The 22762-nt window shown below is 37.7% G+C and overlaps 1 protein-coding gene across 2 annotated transcripts in view; it reads left to right on the top strand.

Annotated features, from left to right (window-relative positions):
• Positions 1 to 22762, top strand: part of FAM120B (family with sequence similarity 120B) — a 55703-nt gene that overhangs the window by 27785 nt on the left and 5156 nt on the right. For both annotated transcript variants that reach the window (XM_052805907.1, XM_052805906.1), the window contains exons 7-9: positions 13943 to 14149; positions 18093 to 18201; positions 19470 to 19583. In XM_052805907.1, coding sequence (XP_052661867.1) covers positions 13943 to 14149; positions 18093 to 18201; positions 19470 to 19583 — 430 coding nt within the window. The remainder of the gene's footprint in view (positions 1 to 13942; positions 14150 to 18092; positions 18202 to 19469; positions 19584 to 22762) is intronic.

Genomic DNA, 22762 nt, shown 5'->3' with positions numbered 1-22762 from the left:
CTGTTAAATGCTTTTAAAAGTGAAATGTATGTCAGAAAATACAAACTCCAAGTTAGTAGCAGATGCACAGGTGGACATACACATCACTGCTGCAATTTATGGCATTTACAACCTCTTTATAGCTGTCCTGGTTTTGGCTGGGATAGAGTTAATTTTCTTCCTAGTAGCTGGTAAACTGCTGTGTTTTGGATTTAGGATGAGAATAATGTTGATAACACACTGATGTTTTGGTTGTTGCTGAGCAGTGCTTTTCAGCTTCTCACACCGCCCAGCCAGCAAGGAGGCTGGGGGTGCACAAGAAGCTGGGAGGGGACGCAGCTGGGGCAGCTGACCCCAACTGACCAAAGGGATATTCCAGACCGTATGACATCATGCTGAACAGTAAATCTTGGGGGAGTTGGCTGGGGGGTGGCGGCCCACTGCCTGGGGACTGGCTGGGCATCATTGGTCAGCGGGTGGTGAGCAATTGCATTGTGCATCACTTGATTTGTATATTCTTTTACCATTATTATTATTATTATTTTCCCCTTCCTTTTCTGTCCTGTTACACCGTCTTTATTTCAACCCATGAGTTTTACCTTTTTTCTGATTCTCTCCCCCGTCCTGCCGGGGTGGGAATGAACAAATGGCTGTGTGGTGTTTAGCTGCCTGCCAGGTTAAACCACAATAGCTTTGCCATAAAATAGGCAGTTATGCCAGAATATCTGCTTTGGAGTAATTACATCTTTTGTGCCACTTGTAAAAGGAACAGTTTGGCTGTGTACGCGGCATAAGAAAGTCAAGCACTGAAGTGTATTCCTTCAATTTTTCAAGTGCTTTCAGTTATTTAAAAAGTACTACTGATGTGAAATGAGTGCAGTCATTTTAGATTTTAAATTATAAGCTCCAGAGAGTCTTTGCAATTTGATTGCAAATGAACTTTCACAAAATACATATTTAGTCTTACTTAAGTATTACTTAATTAGCTTTTGGAATAGTAAAATACTCAGCAAGCTAGTTAACTAGTTTGACAGGCAGAAATAGCTTTAGCAAGAATTGTAGTTGCATGGAACCTTCAAATATTTTCCGTTGTACAGTGTCATGGAAGCAAAATCAGCTTGGTAATAGTATTATACCAATATTACACAAGATACTTTTCTCTGAATGTTTTCCTGAGGCATACTTAGCCACATTCATGCAAAAAAGCAGTATGTTTGAGAGTAGTGTGTAGGTATCTTGGTTAGGGTCCCTCAAATTTCAGAAGGATGTTGCTAAATCCATTCTGTATTTTTAAACTCTGTATTCTTTCTCCCTTGCCATGCAGACAGAAAAGCATAAATAATACCCAGATTCTGAACATTCCAGAATTTCAATCTTCTGACCTATTTGGCAAGCCAAGCTACGTTTGTCAACACCATTAGATGTGATACTTTTCAGACAGACTCCAAACAGCCTTTGTGAGCTATCTATATTTTTCAAAATAGTTTAAAAAAAAATCCTTTCTCCCCCCGGGAGCGTATGTTTATTGTGCCTGTGTGACTGTTTCCTAATAAATACTTGCTTGAGGTCTAATTGGATTGAGTGAAACATAAAATACAAGTAAGAATATTGTAAAGATCTCACAGATAAACCTCTCTCACATACTTAGGACCTGCTTCTGTGATTTACGCTAGTATTAACTAAAGTGGAATTTGAGTGCGTTCCCAAATGCTTTACTGAATCGAGGTTTATATTCCCACAAAATTTGCATCTGTCAAAAGTGTTTTTAAAATGGTAGGTGAGATTGTAACTGGCAGGGGGTGGGGAATGGTGGGGATTGAGGTGGTTTACTGATCTTGGCATTGATTCTCAGCCCGTTCTCTCATCTGCAGTCTTTAGGTTTTCTCAGTGTTCTGAGCTAATCTGGAACAAAAGTGCAGCAGTATGGGATGTGATTTCAAGCTGAGATTGGTTCAGTCCCTGTTCAACCTCAGAAATACAACTTTCTTCTCATGTCCTCAAGATAGTCTTAAATGAACTAGTCCAAATAGAAACAGTTCAAGTCTGCAAGTAGTGAAATTAGTTTTCATTTTAAATATTAAAAAAAAAAAAAATTAAATGATTAATCAAGAGAAAGTTGCGTTAAATGAGCCTGCTTATATTAAATCAGGCATCTAGACTCTGTTTTTCTCTTAATAAGTGTGTTTTGGCCTCTTGGGCCTGCATGCCTGGTTCACTGTGCTGCTTTTGTACTGCAGAACCTATTTATTTTCTGTAATGACTTTGAAGTGGTGGGTATGGCTCCCCTGGTCTGTTACTGAGAGTGAAGTATTGCACTTGCACAGATCAAGCATTAGTGCAAATACAATTATATCTCAGGAGCTGAAGTTACTCACTGCTTTCAGCATTTTTTGAAAGTCCCATCTCAAAATCTGTTACTGTTTTCGTAAGCATCTTTTGAAGGTCTGAAGAAATGCAAGTTTTCTTGGTCCTGTTGCATAGTCAACCGACTCTACCTTTCTTTGCTGCTGTTGGTTCATAAACACATAAAAAAAATTTCTTAGGCTAACATACCAACTTCCAGACAAGATTGCTGTTCTGCCTTGCTCTCCCCCATTTTCTTCTTTACCAAACATGGTATATTTATTAGTATTATTAGAGTCTATTTCCCTGAACATTTTTTACATTTGACATAAGCTGTAGTATCAGAATTCACATAACTGTGTGAATTCTGTTATGTGTCACTGGCACAAATACAAACCCCAGGGTGACTAGATCAGCTCTTCTACCTTCTGAGAAAAACGCATTCATTTAGTTGGATTCAGTTTGCTTGTGGAGAAAATCTTGAGTAAGATTTTGAGCAAGGGCCTTAAAAGAGAGGATTTGTATTCCTTTGTGGAAGACAATCATGCATTTTTCTCCATAATTGTGTAAGTTTGCTCTGCTTTTCTGTGAGTTTTCCCCTTTACTGCCCTGTAGCTCATTATTAGCAAGGTTTCAACAGCAAAGAAATAGCAGCAATGTTTCAGTTATAAATTGCTTTTAGACTTTATATAGCATGAAGAATTATTCACGATGTTCTCAAGGTAAAAGACACTCTGGAATTTCAGATAACAAAATTACTGTTAATTTTTAATCCATGCCTAATAATATTGCAGAAAGTGAAATGTAGTTATTGGTAGTGAAGGTAATAAAGCTCTCCCAAAATATTAAGCAAACTGATAGCTTTGAAAAAGTCGGAGGTAACTTATTACAGAGAGGGAAAATAATAATTTCTGGTATCAGCTGACATTTTCCTGCCGAGTTAGTGTTGGTCGAAGTGTACGTTTACTCATCAGGTAAATAGTTTTCACTTCCTTGCATATTGTATGTTAGAAGGAACAAGCAGTACGTGCGGGTTGGAGGTGGTGTTTGCGTGGTGTAGGTGGGGTTGCTCTCCCTTGCCTTTAAGGGCTGACCTGTGTCCCCTCAGGGCAGGTGACGTGCAGGGGCTGGAGCCAGGGAGGGAAGGGAGTGTGCCATCAGGAAGCGGTGGCACCTGCCTGTCATCTGCTCGGGGCTGCCTGCACCTACCTGCATGCCCCTGTCACGCCTGAGCAGGAATGCAAGCTGCACATCTGTCTAGGCTGTCCCTGGGGAAGCAGATGGCTATGTGTAACTTCGGAGAAGCAAAAGTGTTTCCTGAAATGACCTAATGAGACATTTATAGGTGAATGGAGGAAAAAGATAAAACAAGCCTTTAGGCATATGGTTGCAGTGCTTTGTAGGATGTACTGGAATTTTTCAAATTACCATAGTAGAAATGTTCATCTTGAAGATATCAGAAACAGCCAGGCTAACCAAGAACTGATTCGTTCGCTTTCTTTTCAAGTGTATTCTTGATTGACATTATCATTGTCCAGGGGTTAAAAGTCAAGATGGTGTCCGGTTCCTATCTATTGCTTCCTCTATGACTTTGGTCAAATTGTTCAGTTCTTTCTTGCATTTTAGTTCTTACTTGTAACACTCATGCACCAGTAGTCCAATAATAGAAGTTCTTTACCCAAAAGTGCTGTATAAATGTGAATTTTTAATATATTCTTAACATTAATATTGATGTCACATATATTCTCCACCCCTTCACCTTTATTTTGGGATTACTTCCTTTGATGTTCACTGTTATAAGTGTTACAAGTGAAGAAACAACACACAGGGACAGTAAATACCAGATGTGTAAAGGTGGTTGTGTGTTACCTCCAAACAAAATTTATGGGGAGATTTAGTTAATTGGTTTAGGAATCTAATCAATGTGTCTAGTGTCACACCAGCACTAGTAGGAAGCACATGCACATTAGCTAAAAAGGTGTGTTACATTCAGCTAGGCTGCTATATATTCCCCTGATAGATTTAAAAGAAGAGGCATTCAGTTCCTTGCCAAGTACGAAATTATGTATTGGTTTTAGCAAGGGCAGTTAACGCATGCCTACTTAGCAATAGTTTTCTATTTACTTTCTGTGTATAGGATACAGAAATACATCTTGGCAGAAAATATTTCTATGCTAGGACTGAAGTTCCATAAGTTCCTACTGAAGTCAATGAGAGCTTTACTACTGAATTTAATAAAAACAGAGCTATGCCAATACACTTTTGAAAAACCATCCCTCAATCTGATCAGTGTTATTTACTTTTTAGCAAAATTATACAATTGTATGTTGTATTTGTACACTGAGGCTTCAACACAACAGAGGCATACTTCGCTCTAGCAACAATGGCAAGTAATATTTTTCAATTATAGGAGGCTGAAAGCTTAGTGGTTCTGCAGGAAGTTTATTTTGGCACAGCACCTTGTGCCAAACAAAATAGGTACCTTTTGTTTTAAAATGGCTGTGGATCAGTTCCTGAGGCTGGAATGTCAGTGAATGCTTATTTCATCAGCAAAGTGCCTGCAGAGTCCAATGCTGGCTGAAGCGCTGAGATCCCATTTTGGCTTATTACAGAGCATGCATTTTCTTTTAAACAGCATTCTTCTCCATGTTAAGTACACCTTTAAAAATAGCCAAGTTACTCTCACAGAAACTGTTTGCCTGTTTATATGCAATTTGCTTTGACATAGTGCTGATACAAGAAAATGTAGAATATTGCACGTACATAATGTTATTTTCTTTAAAACCTTTATTTGTAGTCAGTTCTTGAATAGCTCAGAAGACCATCTTTATGCAAGTTGTGTGCACCAAACAAGTATTGTCTAATTTCACTGTATGTGTTCATCTAAACTACAGTGTGGGGTTGATGTTCTTATGCCAAAAGGTAGCAACTTTCAAGCCGTGTATGGCAGTTTTTCATTCTGAAAGAAATAGGTGTTCTGGAAGTGGATACTCTATTGCAGGTTAATTACAAATCACTTCCTAGTATCCTGAACATACTTGATCACAGGTTGCAGGCTGGCAGTTCCTTTCGTAGGTCATCTGAGATACTGCTGCATTGATTCATGGTTCGGGATTGTAGTGAAATAGAGGCAGACCAGTTCTTCGTTTCTTCCTCAACCTGTGGATTTAACACCTGGAAAATTCCTTAGCCAGAACTGTTTACCTTGGACCATATCACTTCAAAAGGTGAACGGTAGTGTCAACAATCTTATTGTGCAGCTGCTTTGCAATACAAAGAAACCCTAGGAGAAAAAAAACCCCAACAACAAAACCTATATTGCACTGGCAAATAGTATTCATTTTCCTGGAATTCTCTATACTAACCATCTTGGTTCAATGACAGTTTTATTTGAAGAGCTTATATACCAGACATGACATTAGTAACAGTTGTCATGGTGTTTCTGGGAGCTGCAGAGCTTCAGACATATTAAATTTTGCCTCATCTAATTCTGCTGAAGTTCACTGGTCTTTCTGTTGGTTTCAGTGGGAAATAGATCAGGCCCTTAAAAAGTTTGTACTCAAAACAGCTTAAGAGAGTGAATGGCCATACATTAGGACAATTAAATAGATCTTGAACATCTACTCTGGGGAGAAAACAAAACTGATTTTTAAGTTTGGCTAATTAAGCCCCGGGCAGTTGTAGCAGTGAACTCCCACCTATCAAAATTTCTTTGTAGTCACAATGATGTCTTAATCCACAGCAACGGTTTCACAGCAGACTGTGAAAAATGCCCACAAGATAGGCCACCAGACAGCAGCACACTGAGCAGTTGCGTGCCTAACCAGCTATCATTTGCCAATACAGTCTGCGGCTGTGAAAGGACAACACTGCATTAGCAAAGGTAGCCAAGCACACTCTGCTGAGTAGTTGTGTTGGTGGCAGGATTTTACTCCTAAAACTTTGTTCCATGGACCAGTCCTATGATTAAACAAAGGGAAAGGGCCTGGGGTAAGGTGTGGATTAGGACTTTAGATCAGGAGTATGGTCAAGTTGCAGGTGGTGGCAAATGAAGCCCCTTATTTTAAAGATTTTGGTAAAGGAGCTAGTCAGCGTAGAGTAGAATACAGAAATATATAGTGCGTGTCAGAAAGTAAGGGAGTGGAAGAAGTTTGATCTTTGAAGGCTTACAATGGAAAGTTACTGGAACTAAGAGAGGGAAGTGACCTTTTGTACATTTTTTAAGTTTTTCTCCATGTCCCCTAATAACTTTTGAATATGTTGGCTAATTTCAGCCACATTTGACAGAGATGTAGGAGTCTGAGAAAAATAAGTTACTGCTGATTGTTTTAAGTAGACAGCTGGGGAGAAGGCACTCTAAATTGCCCAAAAGAAGGAAGCTTTAATGTGACATCACATTATTAGGGCATCCATGTGAGAGGGAGATATTGCTACAGGCATGGGAAAAAATTTCAAATAATTACTGAACCATTTCAGATGCCAGTGACATAGCACATACAGGAGCCCATCAGTTCCTGGTGCGGATGTACCCGGAGTCTGTCAGCAGTTTGTCCCCCATCAGGGACAAATTTTATTAGTTGCAAGGCAATACTTCCCCTTCTCGTAATTCCACAACATTTAACTAATGTGGGGGGGGGGGGGGGGGGGGGGGGAGGAAAGAAGACGTGATCATAAGAGTTTTCAGAGTTCCAAACAAATAAAATATATTTTGCTACCAAGTAAATCCAATATTATCTATATGAGGGAAAGGTGAGAAGGTTTAAAGATAAGTATGTCACCAAAAACACAGGTACGTATTTAAGACAGTAAAAATTAAAATCTGAATGAATTCATTCACTTTTATAGAAAGAATGTGGCTGCTGGCTGGGCTACAGTCAGATAGTTAGCCTGATGAGTATAACTCAAAATTTACGCAAATGTTCTGTAAAAGTCACATGTACTATGGACTGTTATTAGCCCGGTAATCATTTAGATCAGAGTCGAGCAGTTGTGGCTAAAATAAGAAAAATAATGTTATTTTAATCTTTTTTGCAGGTGCTAGTGTGCTGTCCATTACATAACTGTGTACAAATAAGCTGAAGGGGCTAAACTTTTTAACCGTTGATATTCGTCATCACAGAAATGTCATTTATGCTGGGTTTTGTTGTAGATGTGATTAAGAGCTCTGATAAAGGCTGATATTTTTGAAAATTAAACAAGAAATGAGAGCAATCTTTTTGGACCTGAAGGAGATTTTTATCTGATTGCAGATTGGTTAGTAGTAGTACTTCCGTGTCATTATTTTGTAGGCTGCTTAAAGGTAAAAGCTATTTTGAAGCTTTTTTTAGGTTGACTTCATTGCAATTTTTGGCTTACTGTAAATAAAAGTGTTCTTTCACAGAGAGGTATCATTTTACATCAAACTCCTGATAAAACCGGGTAAATAAACTTTCCTCAACATATAAACACTAAACAATTGGGTTGTTTACTGCTAAATATTTACTGCGAGGCTTTAGAAGTGTTTAAAAACTGGTTTTTCTAGTTTCTGTTGCAGCACATGCCCTCACAGGATCTCTTTTCAATCCCCATTTTCCTTTGCACACACCTTGTTTAAGCAGGAAGAGCTTAATTTAAGCCGTAATCTTTTATCAGAATAAACCTTAGTCCTGTTTTCAAAATAACTGGTGCTCCTTTCCCCCCTCAATTTGACAGGTCAAGGAAGCAGGTGATGTACGACACTCCCAGCAGCCTATTGCTTAAAGCTGACTGATGCCAAGTAAATGTACGGTTTCACCAGCCCATCTCTGTAGGATAACACTCCTTAAATTTACCACCGTTGCACCAGTTTAGTTTATCTTTGCTCAAGAACAGAGCATATAGTTCCAGTGCACAGAGGTTTTAGCATCTTTTGACAACTTACACTGGGAATTTATACTAATGGCCGAAGACAGGAAGATCTGGAATTCAAGAAAGAACTTCCCATTGCAGAGAATTTAACTTTAGTGAAGTTGTCATCAGTTGACAGTTCATCTCTTTATATCTGGAACACAGTGTGCCTTACCTCTCCCAGGCAAAGCTAAGCCTTACTGTTTTAATGACAAGTAGCTGAGATAGGATCTACCTGCTGCCTTTATTGCTCAAGCATGAATTGCCTATTGTTAAATATTTGATCATTTAAGATACAAGTGGGTTTGAGGGAGGTAATATAAGAAGTAGTATATTGATAATATACTGACTGAGTTCAAATGGATCTAAAAAGAACTGGTTAAACTAGGAAAGTACTCAGATTTTGATCACCATCACTTGAATTTCAGCAGTTTATTGCTTGGGTCAAATTTCATTGATTTTTAGTTATTGTTCTTCAGTTGATTAATTTTAACTAGAAATTAGCAAATACTAACCTGTCCTTGAGTGTTGCATTTTCCTGTTTATAACAGAAACAGGTACATTCTTTTGAGGGTGGGTTGGAAAGGGGCAGGATGGAAATGCCTTATGTAATTTTTAAGTTATTTCTTTTTAAATTTGTATTTCAAAATGTTAGCCATAGTCATATCTTCTGTATTCAGCTCAACCACAGGAAGAAGGCAACAGAGTAGGAAAAAAATTAAATGCATAAGAACAACTTTAACCTAAATAACAATTATTAATACAAATTTTTTTCATTGAAGAAGTGTGTCCCCAGAATATTGTTGAAAATTGTACCAGAGGAACCAGTTCCTAAATGAAATGTAGTATTTAGTGCATTGAGATACAGATGACGCATAAAGTAGCACAAGAACTGTAAAATTATTATCATATCTTTACCTTTCTCCTTGGTTTCTAGAAATGAAGATAGTGAGGCGGATTTGCCAGTGGGTACGGTTCTGCCCTCCATTTGTGTCTGCTGACATCTGGCATATTCAGATACTTGCCCTTACATTTCAAGTGCAGTAGAACCTCTTCATCCTTCTAACAGAATTTGAACCCTCTAAACTCCATAGAGTAGAGTGGTGAAGGAGTTGTGGGGTTTTTTAGTATGTTCCTGAAAATAGGTTGTGCAGCTTTCAAAGTGCATAGGATAAAGTTTACACCTGTATCAAAATATCACTTGTGAATCCACAAAGACTCAGAGGACTAATAGTATTTCCTTAAAACATAAAGGTATTTTTACATCCTGATTATTTTTTGATTATTGTTTAATTAGATGTAATTTGAACTGGAAATTTGCATTTCATGTACAAGATCCATCTATTTTTCTTCCTTTAAGTAAAAACTCTTCAGCAGGATATAGTCTCTGGGTCTAGATTTGCAAACTGCTCCTGTGAGCAAACGCTTTCCTTCTCGCAAAGCCTCTTTCTGTGGTCAATGAGGATGCACACGAGCACAGAGATCAGCCTGAACTTGTGGTCCACAGGCTAAAGCCCCGTGTTTCTAGAGCAGAAAAAGGCACGAGGTAAGTCTATGATGATGGCTCTTCCAGCAGACATTTCTCAAATTGTTAGAAAAAACCATGATACATCACTGATGTGGGTGCTGTAGCACTTCTCTTGCTCTTTTCAAGCGGGCTTACCCAGTTCAGCTCAGGCCTTCTAAGCACGGTATCAGTAACCTCTGCTACAATGATACTAGAGGACTGTGAACTTTTGAGTTCTCATCTCAGTCTTCAGCTAATGTTGGCAAATAGGAAAAGTAATCTTTTTCCCCAAACGCTGAGAGGGTGGGGAGCTGCTGTTGGTAGGAGCAGCAGCAGGGGCACAGCACAGGCAGCTGGTGCAGGAGGAGCAGTTCTCACGCACTCCCTGTCTCTCTCACACAAATGTCATCAGCTGGTGGCAGGAGTAGCAGCAGCGGGATCACAGGGGTGTATCTCACATGATTCACTGGGGTCCTGAGTTTATAAAAATAGTAAAAAGAACAGACACAATTTCCAATAAGAAGTAATCTCTAGGGTGTAATGCCCTGGAAGGCAAGCCTTCTTTTCTTTTGGAATTTTCCACTTCTCATCGTGACGTCTTTGCATTGCAGACACCAAGCAGTTGTGAGCATTCCCATGGCAAAGCAAGTCTGTGGTTTGCCATGTGCACAGGCTCATTGTTATAGACTCACTGTGCTTTCATTTTCTTTGTTTTTCATTGCCAGAGATGGAAAATAGAAACTACCCTTTAGTGAATGTATTTCCTGTCTTATTAAAATAAAGAAATCACTGTTGATTGTTCTCACCTTGGTATTGCCAGTACTGATTTCCATTAAAAAAACAAGCCTTACCTGATATCCACCCCCACCGTTACTTTAGTGCTTTAGGAAAGTTCTGGATTGATATCCCTAGACAGTGAAGTCTTCTACCTGTGAAACCTGTCACCAGCAACATTATTTTTTTTCTTTTTAACCAGTGTGTCTTGAGTGTAGTTGAAAAGAGCACAACCAGGGTTGTATTGGTAGCTCAGACTTCATACTCACTTAGGCAGAAGTAACAACTAGCATCAATGACAGTACTACAGTGATCTCCAGCTTGAGGCAGCACTCAAAAGTCCTTTTCTATATTTTACTATTGTATGCATCACCATCAAAAGCAAAATTTTTCAAATTCTCATTTAGATACTTGTTCTGCAAATACATATGCATTTGCATATGCAAATACATATTGCACTAACTTGAATAACATCACTGAAGAAAGTTGGGTTAATCACATGTTTGTGTTGGGTATATGCTTAGAGTTTTCAGAATAAAATAAAGATATAAAAGCTTTAAGATTTATGGCCCAGATGGCATCCAGCATCCACATATAGTATTAGTAATCTGTTCTAACAGCTGTCTTACATCCTTCGTACCAGTGGGATTAAAAAGGACAGTAAAAGCGTCTTTGTTAATAAATGACAAAAAGGTATGAATTAATAGTCATATAGTACACAGCCATTAAATTAGAAGATGGGAAATTGCTTGCTGCAGATGAAAGCATTTACTTTTTTCAGCAGATTAAATACTTGTTTTCATTATTCTTCATGAAAGATTGTTTTCAGCGATTAAATCTTTTGGCGCTATCAGTACTTACTGATAATTCAGTGACAGAAGATATTGATTTGTATGACAGGGAATTTCAGTCTGGTTTTGTACAGATCTATAATAAAGAGACTATTGGTGGTATAAATCATATTGATATAAATTTGGCCAAGTTTGATTCAGTTGGTTGGTGTGCTACTGTCACTCTTGGCCTCTATTGCTAATTGTAGCTTGACAAGTCCATTTTCCTTATAGCTTAAGAGGAAGACTTTACCCCTTGTCAAAGTGCTCTAAGGTATTTTACTGAGGTTATTTAAAGTTGAATTTATTGTTGCGTTGAGAACAAGACGAGGGTGCGTAAATTCTGAAAGAATTCCTTAGCTGGATTAGTTTACAAAAAAAGGGAGTTTTGAGGATTCCCAGCAGTTCTTACTCTTTGTACTTGCTGCTCATAAAGTCTGACTTTGTGATTGCAAACCGAACGGATTCCATTTTAAAGCTTGCAATGATGTGGACTCATTTCCATAGCAGGTCTTAAGATTTGATCAGGTGATCAGAAACAATCTGGTTAGTGCAATATAAGAATCTCTCGGCTGCAACACGATCACTGGCTGTGTGCACTCTTACAGTCTACTTTAGTACAAATAATACTGGCTCACTTAAACCACATTCCTCTTTCAAGTACCTTTCAGCATTGTTAAATAGTTTGCAAAAACCTGCTTTACTTGCCAGAGCAAGAGAGTTATGAGTGTGCATGTAGTTACTAGTCTCAGCTGACAAAATGATAGCTTACATCTGGAGGCAATAACTTCCTGAAACTCAATAGCCCAATCCCATACTGAAAATACTTTATTCTAAAGGAAAGGGAGAAGGTCTCCCTTACTCAAGTATGAAGTGTCACAGTCAGAAAAGGATGAGCCTTTCATTTTCTAAATGACTGCTCAAATTAGTTTGTGTTGTCTGCATTTTTCTAGATGTCAGTGGTTGTCTTCAGTTGTCTGTATTGGGTGAATTTCAAGTACTGAGTGTCGTGTTGGGTCAGTGCCTGGGTGGCCAGCTTGATGCCTTTCCAGGAATCACTAGAGGCAGAAAAAGTTCTTCCCAGAGGGCTCTGTACCACCCTGCCTGGTATCTTTTGCCTGCATCATCATCTATAGGTCCTCTTTTGCTTTTGCACTGTAGAAAAAACAGCTAGTGGAGGCACACCTCATATCTTCAAGTCGGCTTAACAGAACCCTACTGCTCTTGTCTGTGGTTAGGGGGAACCCTATCACAAGCCAGTTTCACGTAGTCAAATTATGCAACAGACTTCAGCTCGTTGCGTAATAGTACAGAAAACCTAAGTCCTTGACCAGGTTCTAGCTGTATTCTCCAAATGATTTATTGTGTTTGTCTCTTTTGGAAGAAGCTTTGTAGCTCTGTGTTGCTAGCAAAGGTTTCCTGGTTTTGTTATGTGGACCTTAGGGAGGAAAAAGTTCTGATCCATTAGTACAACATTTCATGTTGTCTGCTATTACTTGTCATTTTTTTAAATAGGGCACTGATGCTGTATGTGCATACCTTTAAGGCTTTTGGGGATCTTTCAAGGTGTAAGATGTTGTTGTTGTTAGTAACAATGGGCCAACCCTTTCCATTGCATTTCAAGCAAACAATTCACAGCTCTTCAGGAGCTAGGGCTAAGACAAATTTGAGCCACATTTTTGTCCTTTCTGTTCTGGACTATTTTGGATGCTATTCCATTCCTGGTATAACTTATACTGTAAGAAAAACTGTACTGTAACAGCTGCCATGGATTACAGTATTGATGGCCACACTGTTATGAATCCCTCCTGGTCCTGACAGACTGTTTCGGTACAAACTGTGGAAAAGGCATTCCCTACTGAGGAGCTTTGTACTCAATACTTAAAATCACAGTTTTCCCCATATTGGATTCAAGGCTTTTATAGTTTGCTATGCTCTGCCACAGCAGGATGTTAAATTCACCCATGAAGTTTATTTTGGCAGTAAGTTTTAATTGTCTTGTTGAGTTTCTCATTTTGCATTTTCTGGATGTTGTCTTACCATTCCAGTATTTCTTCTGGAGACATCCATCTTGAAGTGAAATAATTTGACTTTCAGACTACAGTCAGAGGAAATTTTAGAGTGTTTAAAATAAAAGCCTGGGCACAATAAACTTTGTTCCGTCAAATCTTGTAATTCAAATGATCTCTGAGTGCTGTAACATTTCCCAGTTGATCAAACTGTGGAAGGTCAATGGATCACTGTACATATCATTTTATACTCCCAGTTCATGTTTTGCATTCCACTAACAGAATTCTTTCTGGGGAACTGCAAATGCTTGAGAAATACTATGGACAATAGCCATTTATTTTGTCTATTCATTTTCATTTTGAATGTATCCATCTTAAAAACTGGAGATGCTGTATTTGTTAAAACAAACTTCATTTCTTTCACTTTATTGAATGAAACTAGATACAGAATCCTTTGATGAATTCTACTGTGCAATAGAGGACCATCATTGTCACAGCTTTGGGACTGTTTATCATTTGCTTTGCTGTTTGTGTGGTTATATGTGATGGTAAGTTGTTTATATTTCCTGATTTGTGAGGTGTACCTTTTTTTCTTTTTTTTTTTTTTTTGTGTGTGTGTCTGTGTGTGTTAACAGCTTGCACAAGTGGACTCGAGAGCTGTACATCTTGGCGCCGTCTTTGTTCGTGGCCTTACAACTTTGCTCATGGCCAATAGTACCTGTGGCTTTCCATTCAGAATGGATGATTTGATGCCTTGGGAACAGTTTGATGGAAAACTTTTTCAAGAGAAATACCAGCAGTCACACCGAGGTTGCTCTTTGGAAGAGCTTTTGGAAGGCAATGTGAGTAATTGCATCCTCTTAGACAGTTCTATATTCTTTGAAAAATGTACCTGTCCATGTTTGTTTGTTGTTTTAATATTCATGTTTACACTAGTCCCCTTTCTTTGTATTTTTCCTCTCTTCCTTATTCCTTTTTGATCCTCTCCACCAAGAAAACTAAGAAGGTAGAAATACTGAGACTATGAAGGAAGCTATAATTTTACTTCTATTTTTTGTTTCCGTTACTCAGAAGATAATATAAGGTAGTGTCAAAATGGTTGTCAATTTCAAGACATGAAAATGCCTGGAATGGTTTTCTAGTACTAAGATATTAATGACATCTTTTTCCAGTAAGAGTTTAGGCAACATATTAAGAATGTTTTCAAATAAGCATCCTGGGTATAATTTTTCAAGTGTTTAAGAGTGATATTTTTAAAGGTATTAAGGAACCTAAATTTTGAGATGAAGGTTTGGTGAATTCAAAGAGGAACTGGAAATCAGAGGAAGGTATATATCTAGGTATTTTTTTAGAATCTCACCAAGCACCTTCCTGTACCTCTAAGTACTTATTTAGTTCTCAGTCCCCCTTTTCAGAAGCTGGGGATTTGTGCAATTTGAATGCTATGTTACCAAAAAACCAGTGTGACTTAAAACATGTCTGCCTGGGCAAGGGCAGGGAGATATCAGCAGAGTCTTGCTGGGGGTGGGCCATATCTGGTTCATGAGGGTGGCATCACATCCAGGCTCAGACGCAGGGTCTGCTAGACTGGGTGCAAGGCTGTCTTAATGCACTAGTGAAGCCTTGGACCACACCTGGCTTGTGCCCCACCAGCATAGAATATGTGGAGAGATGCTCGGGTAGATCTGTGCTCTTCTATGTAGATAGCTCTTAAGACCTTCAATTAATGTGTCTCTTTTCAATGTGGAACTGAAAATCCTGTATCGTTTAATGGCTTTTGAAAATTTTACTTTTGAAATGTTTTTACCTGCTGTTACATATATCACTTGAGGTTAAAATAAATAAAAGTGATTACAGAGAAAAAAGTTTTAGGTTTGAATGATTTTAATGTCATGCATTCAATATCAGTTGTTGTATAATTAGTTTTCTTTTCTAATTTTGTGTCCAATTACATACCATCCTAATCTGGAGTGATGAGTGGAACGCGTGTGGGTTGGTGGAATGTATGTGTTTTCAGCATGGAGGTGGAGGATAATCCTTTCCATATGGAATCAATCATATGATTGGGACTATAGCCTCTGTCCAAATCCTGTGGTTCCCATTAATTGGTCCATTGATTTCAGTGATTTTGGATTGGGCCAGTGGTTCATCCAGTTTTTTGTGTAGGACTTTTGCAGAACAATAGAGGGTCTACAGAATAAATGGGAAAATGTAAAACTATACAGATCTATGTGAGATTGATACTTCTTTTCTATATAGGTAGAATTCAGGTTAGTGAATAACTTTTACAATATGTATCTAGATCTGTACAAAATTTACATTGGCTGAGAGGTATTTTTAAATGTGTTAGGTAGTATGTTTTAGCTAACATTTGAAAATCTTGATGTGGTCAGGTTAAAGTTATATTGTAACCTGTCTTAGAAGGAAGATGAAGGCAGATGCTTAGATCCCTAGAATAGAGTTGGATATTTGCTTGATCAACTAAAATATCTAGGTTAGGGTTTTTAAAAACCTGATACTTTACCCAGATAAACTGTTCTGTTGTGGGGAAAAATTGTCTAGCCCTGTGAATTTTTGGAGTAGTTTAAATACCTTTTTATTTTTTCAGTACAATTTTATGGTACATATATGGCAGAGATAGCTCCCAGACTAATAAAATAGCTTTCCAGCTTATCAGTTTGAGGCAAGAATCTGTTTTGGGGAGAATTGCCAAGAGATGCCAGTTTAGCTGGGGACACTGGCAAGGCAACAAGCATATGTGATTGGTTTTTCCTATTATTATAAGTTCAACTTTAATAAATAAAACTGGTACTTAGTTCCTGGCAGACCTTAATGTATTGCTGGAAGCCAAGATCTTTCAGCACTTGTTTGTTGACAATCTACCCTTGAGCACCATAAATCTAATCTGATGATAGAGACAGCATTGTATTCAGAAAAAGTTATTCTACATGGGATGTTTTGTTACAGAAAAGATAAGTAATAGGAAAAAGTTACTCCTTTTGGTGTTTGATGCTTGTCTCCTAACTCCTAATGTCCCTTCTCTATGACCTGGACAGCTACATTACTTCAGGGAGTTCAGGACATCTCAGAATCAGTGTTGTTTTGATTATGATGGGCTTAAATACAGTTAATAGCTTTATGAAAATTACAATAGAAGTACAATCTTGGTTAAATATTTACATGTAATCCAGAAATTTTGAACATTTTAGGGTTTGCTTCCCACAGATTCTTGTACCAAAAGAAGAAAATGTATGAATTAAATGCAGTTGATATATTTGTGGGCAAGTTTTTGTGTAGCTCAGCTCTCTGTAGCCTAGCAGCTGTTAAAGATAAAAAATGCAAAGCTTCTGATAAGAATCAAAAATAGAGCCATGTTGTTTTTTTTAAAAAATATGCTAAGCTCATATTATGCTAGTTCTCTGTTTTTAATAACAGTAATCATATTAGTTTGTTTATCCACACAGAAAATTGGATATAATAGTCTCATAAAGCAGTGAGGCAATGATATTATCACTTTATTAGCCTTTTTATTGTGCTTCTCACTAATGAGTATGTTCATGATCAATTTTTTTAAATTAAAACCAAATTACCTAATGGGGTCAGCATAAGTGCTATGTTTTGTCCTTTTCTGATCATGCCTTTCATCCAACCTTCATAACACATTCTGAATTTATTCTCCCAAGAATACAATGAAAGGTTTTTCCCGTTAGTGGGTGTTCTTCACAGACTGTACTCAGCTTGTGTGGAGGAAAAAAAAAAATCTGTGGGTTTTGCTTAAGGCTCTATAAAGAGGTTTGTTAACTGAAAAAATGTGCTGGGAAAGTTCGCGGGAGGCTTCAGGGATTCAGACTCTCTCTAATTTAAGAAACCTCTCTAGTTGCTGCAGTCTTGCCACCTATTGGATTTTTACCTTATGCTGTAATCCTCTCCCCTCCTTGCTGCTCCCCCTCTGCCTTGGTGGTTACAAAAAGGAGTTGTCTTCCTGTAAAAATCAGTTCAGCTTTATGAAAATCACAAATTATGCTATTGCTCTAAAATCTGTCTTTTCATAATTCTTTTCAATTCAATGTGTACTACTGCCCACATGCCCAGTACAAATCAATAAAAGAGAGAAAGATTCTAAGATCTGACACTTCTTCAAAGCTCACTGAAATCAGCGAAAGTTAAGGGTATATCACATGTCTCAGTGTTGTGTCTTTAAATAGCTTCAGTTTGTCCTTTTAACAGTAGAACTTTTCATCACACCACAAGGTAAACATTATTATTTAATTCCCCCATTTCTCCTGAGGCTTGCTTATGTTTTATTAGTCAGGAGTTGGCGCTGATGTATTACTATTGTTTTAAGTTTTGTTTCTAATGTATGAGATTAAGATACTTTGATTTTCACTGGTGTGTTTCCCTTGAGTTTATCAGTCCTTATCTGGAGGCTTTAACCATCTCTGCCTGAGGTCTGATAGAAGTCTAGTTAAGTATATCTACAGGTGCAAGTTAATAGAATAAGAAGGCAAGTGATTTACAGATGTGAGCAGAGAAGAAAAACAAACTTCACTGAGAAAGGGGAAAACATTCTTTCTGCACTCCTAATCATCCCTCCAAGGATTCACTTTCAATATAAAATGTTTGAACGTTGTTTCCTGAAAAAATGCGAACCAGATCTACCACCTTCATATATGTATGAGTGTGGCTAAGAAAAGTCTTTTAGTTGTTGTATATGTGATTGATCTGTGCTACACCTGAAGAGAGAAAAGCAGAACAGTCATTAATTTTTAATCCCATTGTCTGCAGGAGTCTTTGTATACACCCTTCCAGAATCTGAAGTCTTTCATTTGCAAGGTTTGCATGGCGAAGAAAAGAACAATACAGAGCAGACCAAGAGGGAATGCGTTTATCACAGGTTGGCATTGTGTTAATTTTCTCACTAAAGTCAATATATTGATGAGTTCAATTATCCTTCAACAGCAGCAGCATTTACATACACATCCCATCAAGCTAAGTAAATCGTAAGGTCTTTCTCCAAGAAACCAAAGGAGAGATCTAAGAAAATACTTCCTGGTTTTAGGAATTCATTTGAATTTAATTACCCAAGTTTGGATAGAATAATATTTCCATCTCGCTACATAGTTAGTGAGATCTATGCAGTGAATACAATTCACTACAGAAACATCACTGCTATTTACTCAGTGACTAAAGTTATTTTTATAGGAGGAATTAGATGACTCAGAGTTTTTTTTTCTTCCTTTCTCTCAGGGGAGCTATTTTAACATTGATAGTTGAAGGTCTGAGTGAGGCATTGAAGAGAGAATACTTCTTATTGGACTGACTGATATAGTTCAAAATACAAGAAAGTTTTTGGGCAACCTGGAGAACAGCTTTTTTTTGCCTAAGACCTTGCTTTTTTCCCCCCAAACTTTATGGCTTCGTTTACTAAAGACATTTATTTTCCCCAACTGATCTGCCTGACTTCCAGGGAAAAAAACATCTAAAAGGCTTTCAGCATCGTTGACAGATCAGCCTGAATGTTGAGGCTTTTGAGGCTTTGAAATAATTCACACTGAATCTCAGTTTTTATGCTTGTATTATGTTTATTACCTGCTTAATACCTGATCAGTTATAATGTCTGTGAGGATAAAAATTACCCCTCCAGAATTCCTTGAGCAAATTACAACAGACAGAATGATTTTCTGATAGTTCAGTACTTTGCATTATGTGACAGCAATACTTGTGATGTGGTACTACACTGTACTGGTGCTGGACATTCAAAACTAAGGGTATCTGTTGGTGATTTATGATACCAGACCTTGTTAGCATCTGCTATTGCTTGAGAGCTGTGCTTAACATTTTAATTATGATTTGTGATTCCAATTTGGACAGAGATTTCTGTTTTGTTTTAATGACTACAGTCTCCAAATCTGTGTCATAAAATTTTGATCTGGTTTCTAAATACACTTGTTAACAGCTTGTAATCATGATGTGCATAGATGGAAATGAGGACAAGAACCATGCTTATTTGGCTGACTTTAGTTTGGAAAAATCGTAATTGTGCATAAGTATTTTGGCATAAAACTAGGAGATGCTGTTTCCCGAAAAAGAATATGCTGTCTCTCTTTTTCTTCATTTAATCTTATATACAGTCAGCGTTGCTTAGTAAATACTGTTTTTCAGGAACACAACGAAGAGAATTTAATCCCAGGTTCCAACAAACACATAGAAGTTCTTTTGTTCCTCCATATCATAACCAGATGAGGGGATTTCTATGGAGAAATCCTCAACCACAAGGTAAAAAATGTGTGCACATGTGTATATTTGGAATTGTCTCTATCAACAATATAACAGCTCTGTGTCTATATGCAGTACCCTGTGGCCACAGCAGTCAGTAACAAAACTTGTATCAGTTCTAGTTCTGTATTACCATTAGCAAAAACTAACTCTGCAAGGTGAGGTAGAGTGTAGCATTATAATCTGGAGTCATCTTTTACTCACAGTGTTCTGGGAAAAAAACTTTCATGTGGTATTTAAACTTTCCATGCTTGGTCTCAGCTGAACTGTGTCTAAAATTGTAATAGTTCTAAACCAAATTGACACGGCTGCACAGAAATGTCTGTCTGAAGTCTTTAGCTGCAGATCTTACCTCATACTTCAACAAAACACTTAAGCATATGAATAAAGCTAAACGCATTCTCAAGTGGTTTTCTAGATCAGGGTCTCAGCTTCCAGATCATTGCCTGAGTAATAGAAATGCAAGTTCTGTCTTGTCATTAAACTTAAGTCATTCACCAATCTCACTTCTTGAACAGAACAGACATTTCAATGAAGCATCACTGTGGATGACACGTTGAGCTGACATAATTCAGTTTTACTTCCTCATTGAGTTAAAGCATATACACGCAGATCAAAGAAAATAAGCAAAAGGAAGAGAAGTGCCTAAGAAAGACCAGTTATTTTATTAAGTCTGCAGAGCCTAAATTTCTTCTCTGTTTCCAGGTGAGGTTTTCAGAGAATATTGGTGATGTGATTAGGGAGGATAAATGATAAATAGATACAGTAAAATCTTTAATGTGTTTCAGCTGCCACTGTTGTAAGCTTGAGAGTGAGATACTACCATTTGATTCACAGATAAGATTGTTTGATTGTGTATGTAAAATGTAATGCTAAAATACAGAGTGTGTATGCTGACCGTGAGCAGAACCAAAACTAGTCGTTGTTACTGTGACCATCTCAAGAAGCCTGCTACTCAGGGGTCAAATCATCTCTGACGAGCTCTAGAGATCTTATAACTAGATGTATTCCACAAAGTGTGTTCCACAGTAACTGTGCTGAGCTGTGTTATAAATGTGTTTCAGTAGCATTATTAAAACATCTTGGCTTCTTCTACACTAGTCCTATTTACTACCCTCAGGACGCTCTTAAAACATGATCCCATAATTGCAGTTAAATTGCCTCTGTTATAAGTAAAATAGATTTATTGGAAAAATATATCTGTCCTTACAAAAGAGCCCTACAATGTTTTAGAGCTCCTTTTAAACTGATCTGCCAAGATGACTTGTTTTGACAAAGTTTCTTATGCCTAAGTTTGCTAATATTAAGACAGGTATTTGGGTTCCTTCATTATGTAGCTGTTGTCTCTGCTATATGTGTGTGTCTCACCAAAGAGAGAGAAAAAAGAAGAACAAACAAGTAGCGATTTTGTGTTCCGTGATAGCTGATGTGATAAAATTTCCTAGTAATATTACTGCTATCTGTTTATTCCATCCTTTATATACCTTCCCATGGTATACTGTTATGGTTCCTGCTGTTGCATATTATATATAAATCATTGGATTAAATGCATTAAAAAGTAATGGAACAGTAACCACGGGACCCGTATCTTCTGTGGCAGGAGTGTACCTAATGATTAGGCAGCCTTTGCTCTCTCTTATCAGTTAATGTTTAAGAATTCCATGACAATGTCTCAACTTCAACAGTGGAGGAAAGAGTGCCTCCACCCAGAAAGCATAAACCTAAGAAGCACTGGTATTTCTTTGAGGCGATGGTTTGGATCCCCTCAGGCAGAACAAGAATTGAACTTAAGCATCCCTCATTTTATGGTGAATACTAACCACTGATCTGTTGTAATTAACATCTCATCCTCTAGCTGTATTTTGAGAGGAGGGAATTCAGCTGTGGGGTTTCTGGGTTTTCAGGGGGTTGGGTTTTTTTTTTTGTTTGGTTTGATTTTATTTATTTAAGTTCTCTTCATAAATTTCTTGGCTGTGCATCACAAATGGAGAGTGCATCCATGTAACTCAGAGCAGGACATCTAAGCCTCACAGGGAGGTAGATTTTTCCCTTAGTGTTTCTTGTTTGTTAATTTAGAAGACTTCCTATTTCGCACACTGACTTTTGTGTATCCCATTCTGAGTGTCTGTCTATTCTGATGCTTATTAAACAGACCATAGGAGTCTAATTTAAAGCTAAGGTTAAGGCTTCTGTTATTGAGATATAAAACTTTGCATTCAGCACTTTGTAATCTGTGTGCTTTGAGTTTAAAAGTCTTGCCTGAGGTAGCATAGATGTCTGTAATAAAGCATGACTTCATGCATTCTAGGTTCATGGCTGAAACACCACACCACATGCCGTATAGCCTATTGGTAGACAAAACTTCATTAATCAGCAGTTAAGACCGCTAATACGTTGTTTTGAGTCACATTGTTACCTCATTCTACAAATAGCTAAAAATAAACTGAGCACTAAGAACTATGGAAATCACTATTGAGTATCATGTGTCTGTCACTCTCTTCAGCAGTCCAACTGATAAACGCTTGAGATTGTCTGTCAAAACATACAAGTTACCACCTAGATCTAAATCAACATACAAAAGATAGCAAAAAAAGAAAATAAAGAAGTAAGTCTAACCTTATCTATGCATTGTCATATATACTTTTATAGCTATATTTTAAAATTTCAGTGATTTGGACAATGGTTCTCATACTAGTATTTGAAAACCTGTCTGAAAAGTGAGCTGAAGATAATGGAAGGAGACAGGGGAGAGAGTGTCTGTGGGACTGGTTGTAACAGCTACATCAATGGTTGAAATCAAGGATACCCTAATACATTAGAAATAGTGAAAGGTATTGACAAGGGCATAGAATTTCTGCCAGTGATAAGGTAAACATCAGAACTCTCTGTATGATGGACCTAGAGGAGGGATGAGAACATAATGAGTAAGAGCTGTCAGAGAGCTAGAAGGAATGGATGATAATTTTGGCTACCAGTCGTCTACTACCAGAATCATAAACAGTGAGATGGGGAAATGGTGAAGCATTTTGGCAATTTCATGCTTGCATTTAGAAGTTGTTGGATTTGGGGGTCAACTATATTCTGCCTAAGAAACTTACGTTCTCTCCAAAAAAATAGTTTTGCTTTCTTTGTTTCTATCCACCTTTGCCTTGTTTTTCTTCCATCTCTCTATTGGAAAA

The sequence above is a fragment of the Harpia harpyja genome, chromosome 13 (genome assembly GCF_026419915.1).
Source record: "Harpia harpyja isolate bHarHar1 chromosome 13, bHarHar1 primary haplotype, whole genome shotgun sequence".
Taxonomy (NCBI): Eukaryota; Metazoa; Chordata; class Aves; order Accipitriformes; family Accipitridae; genus Harpia; species Harpia harpyja.
Note: the sequence above shows the minus strand (reverse complement) of the source record. Positions and strands in the feature narration are given on the sequence as shown.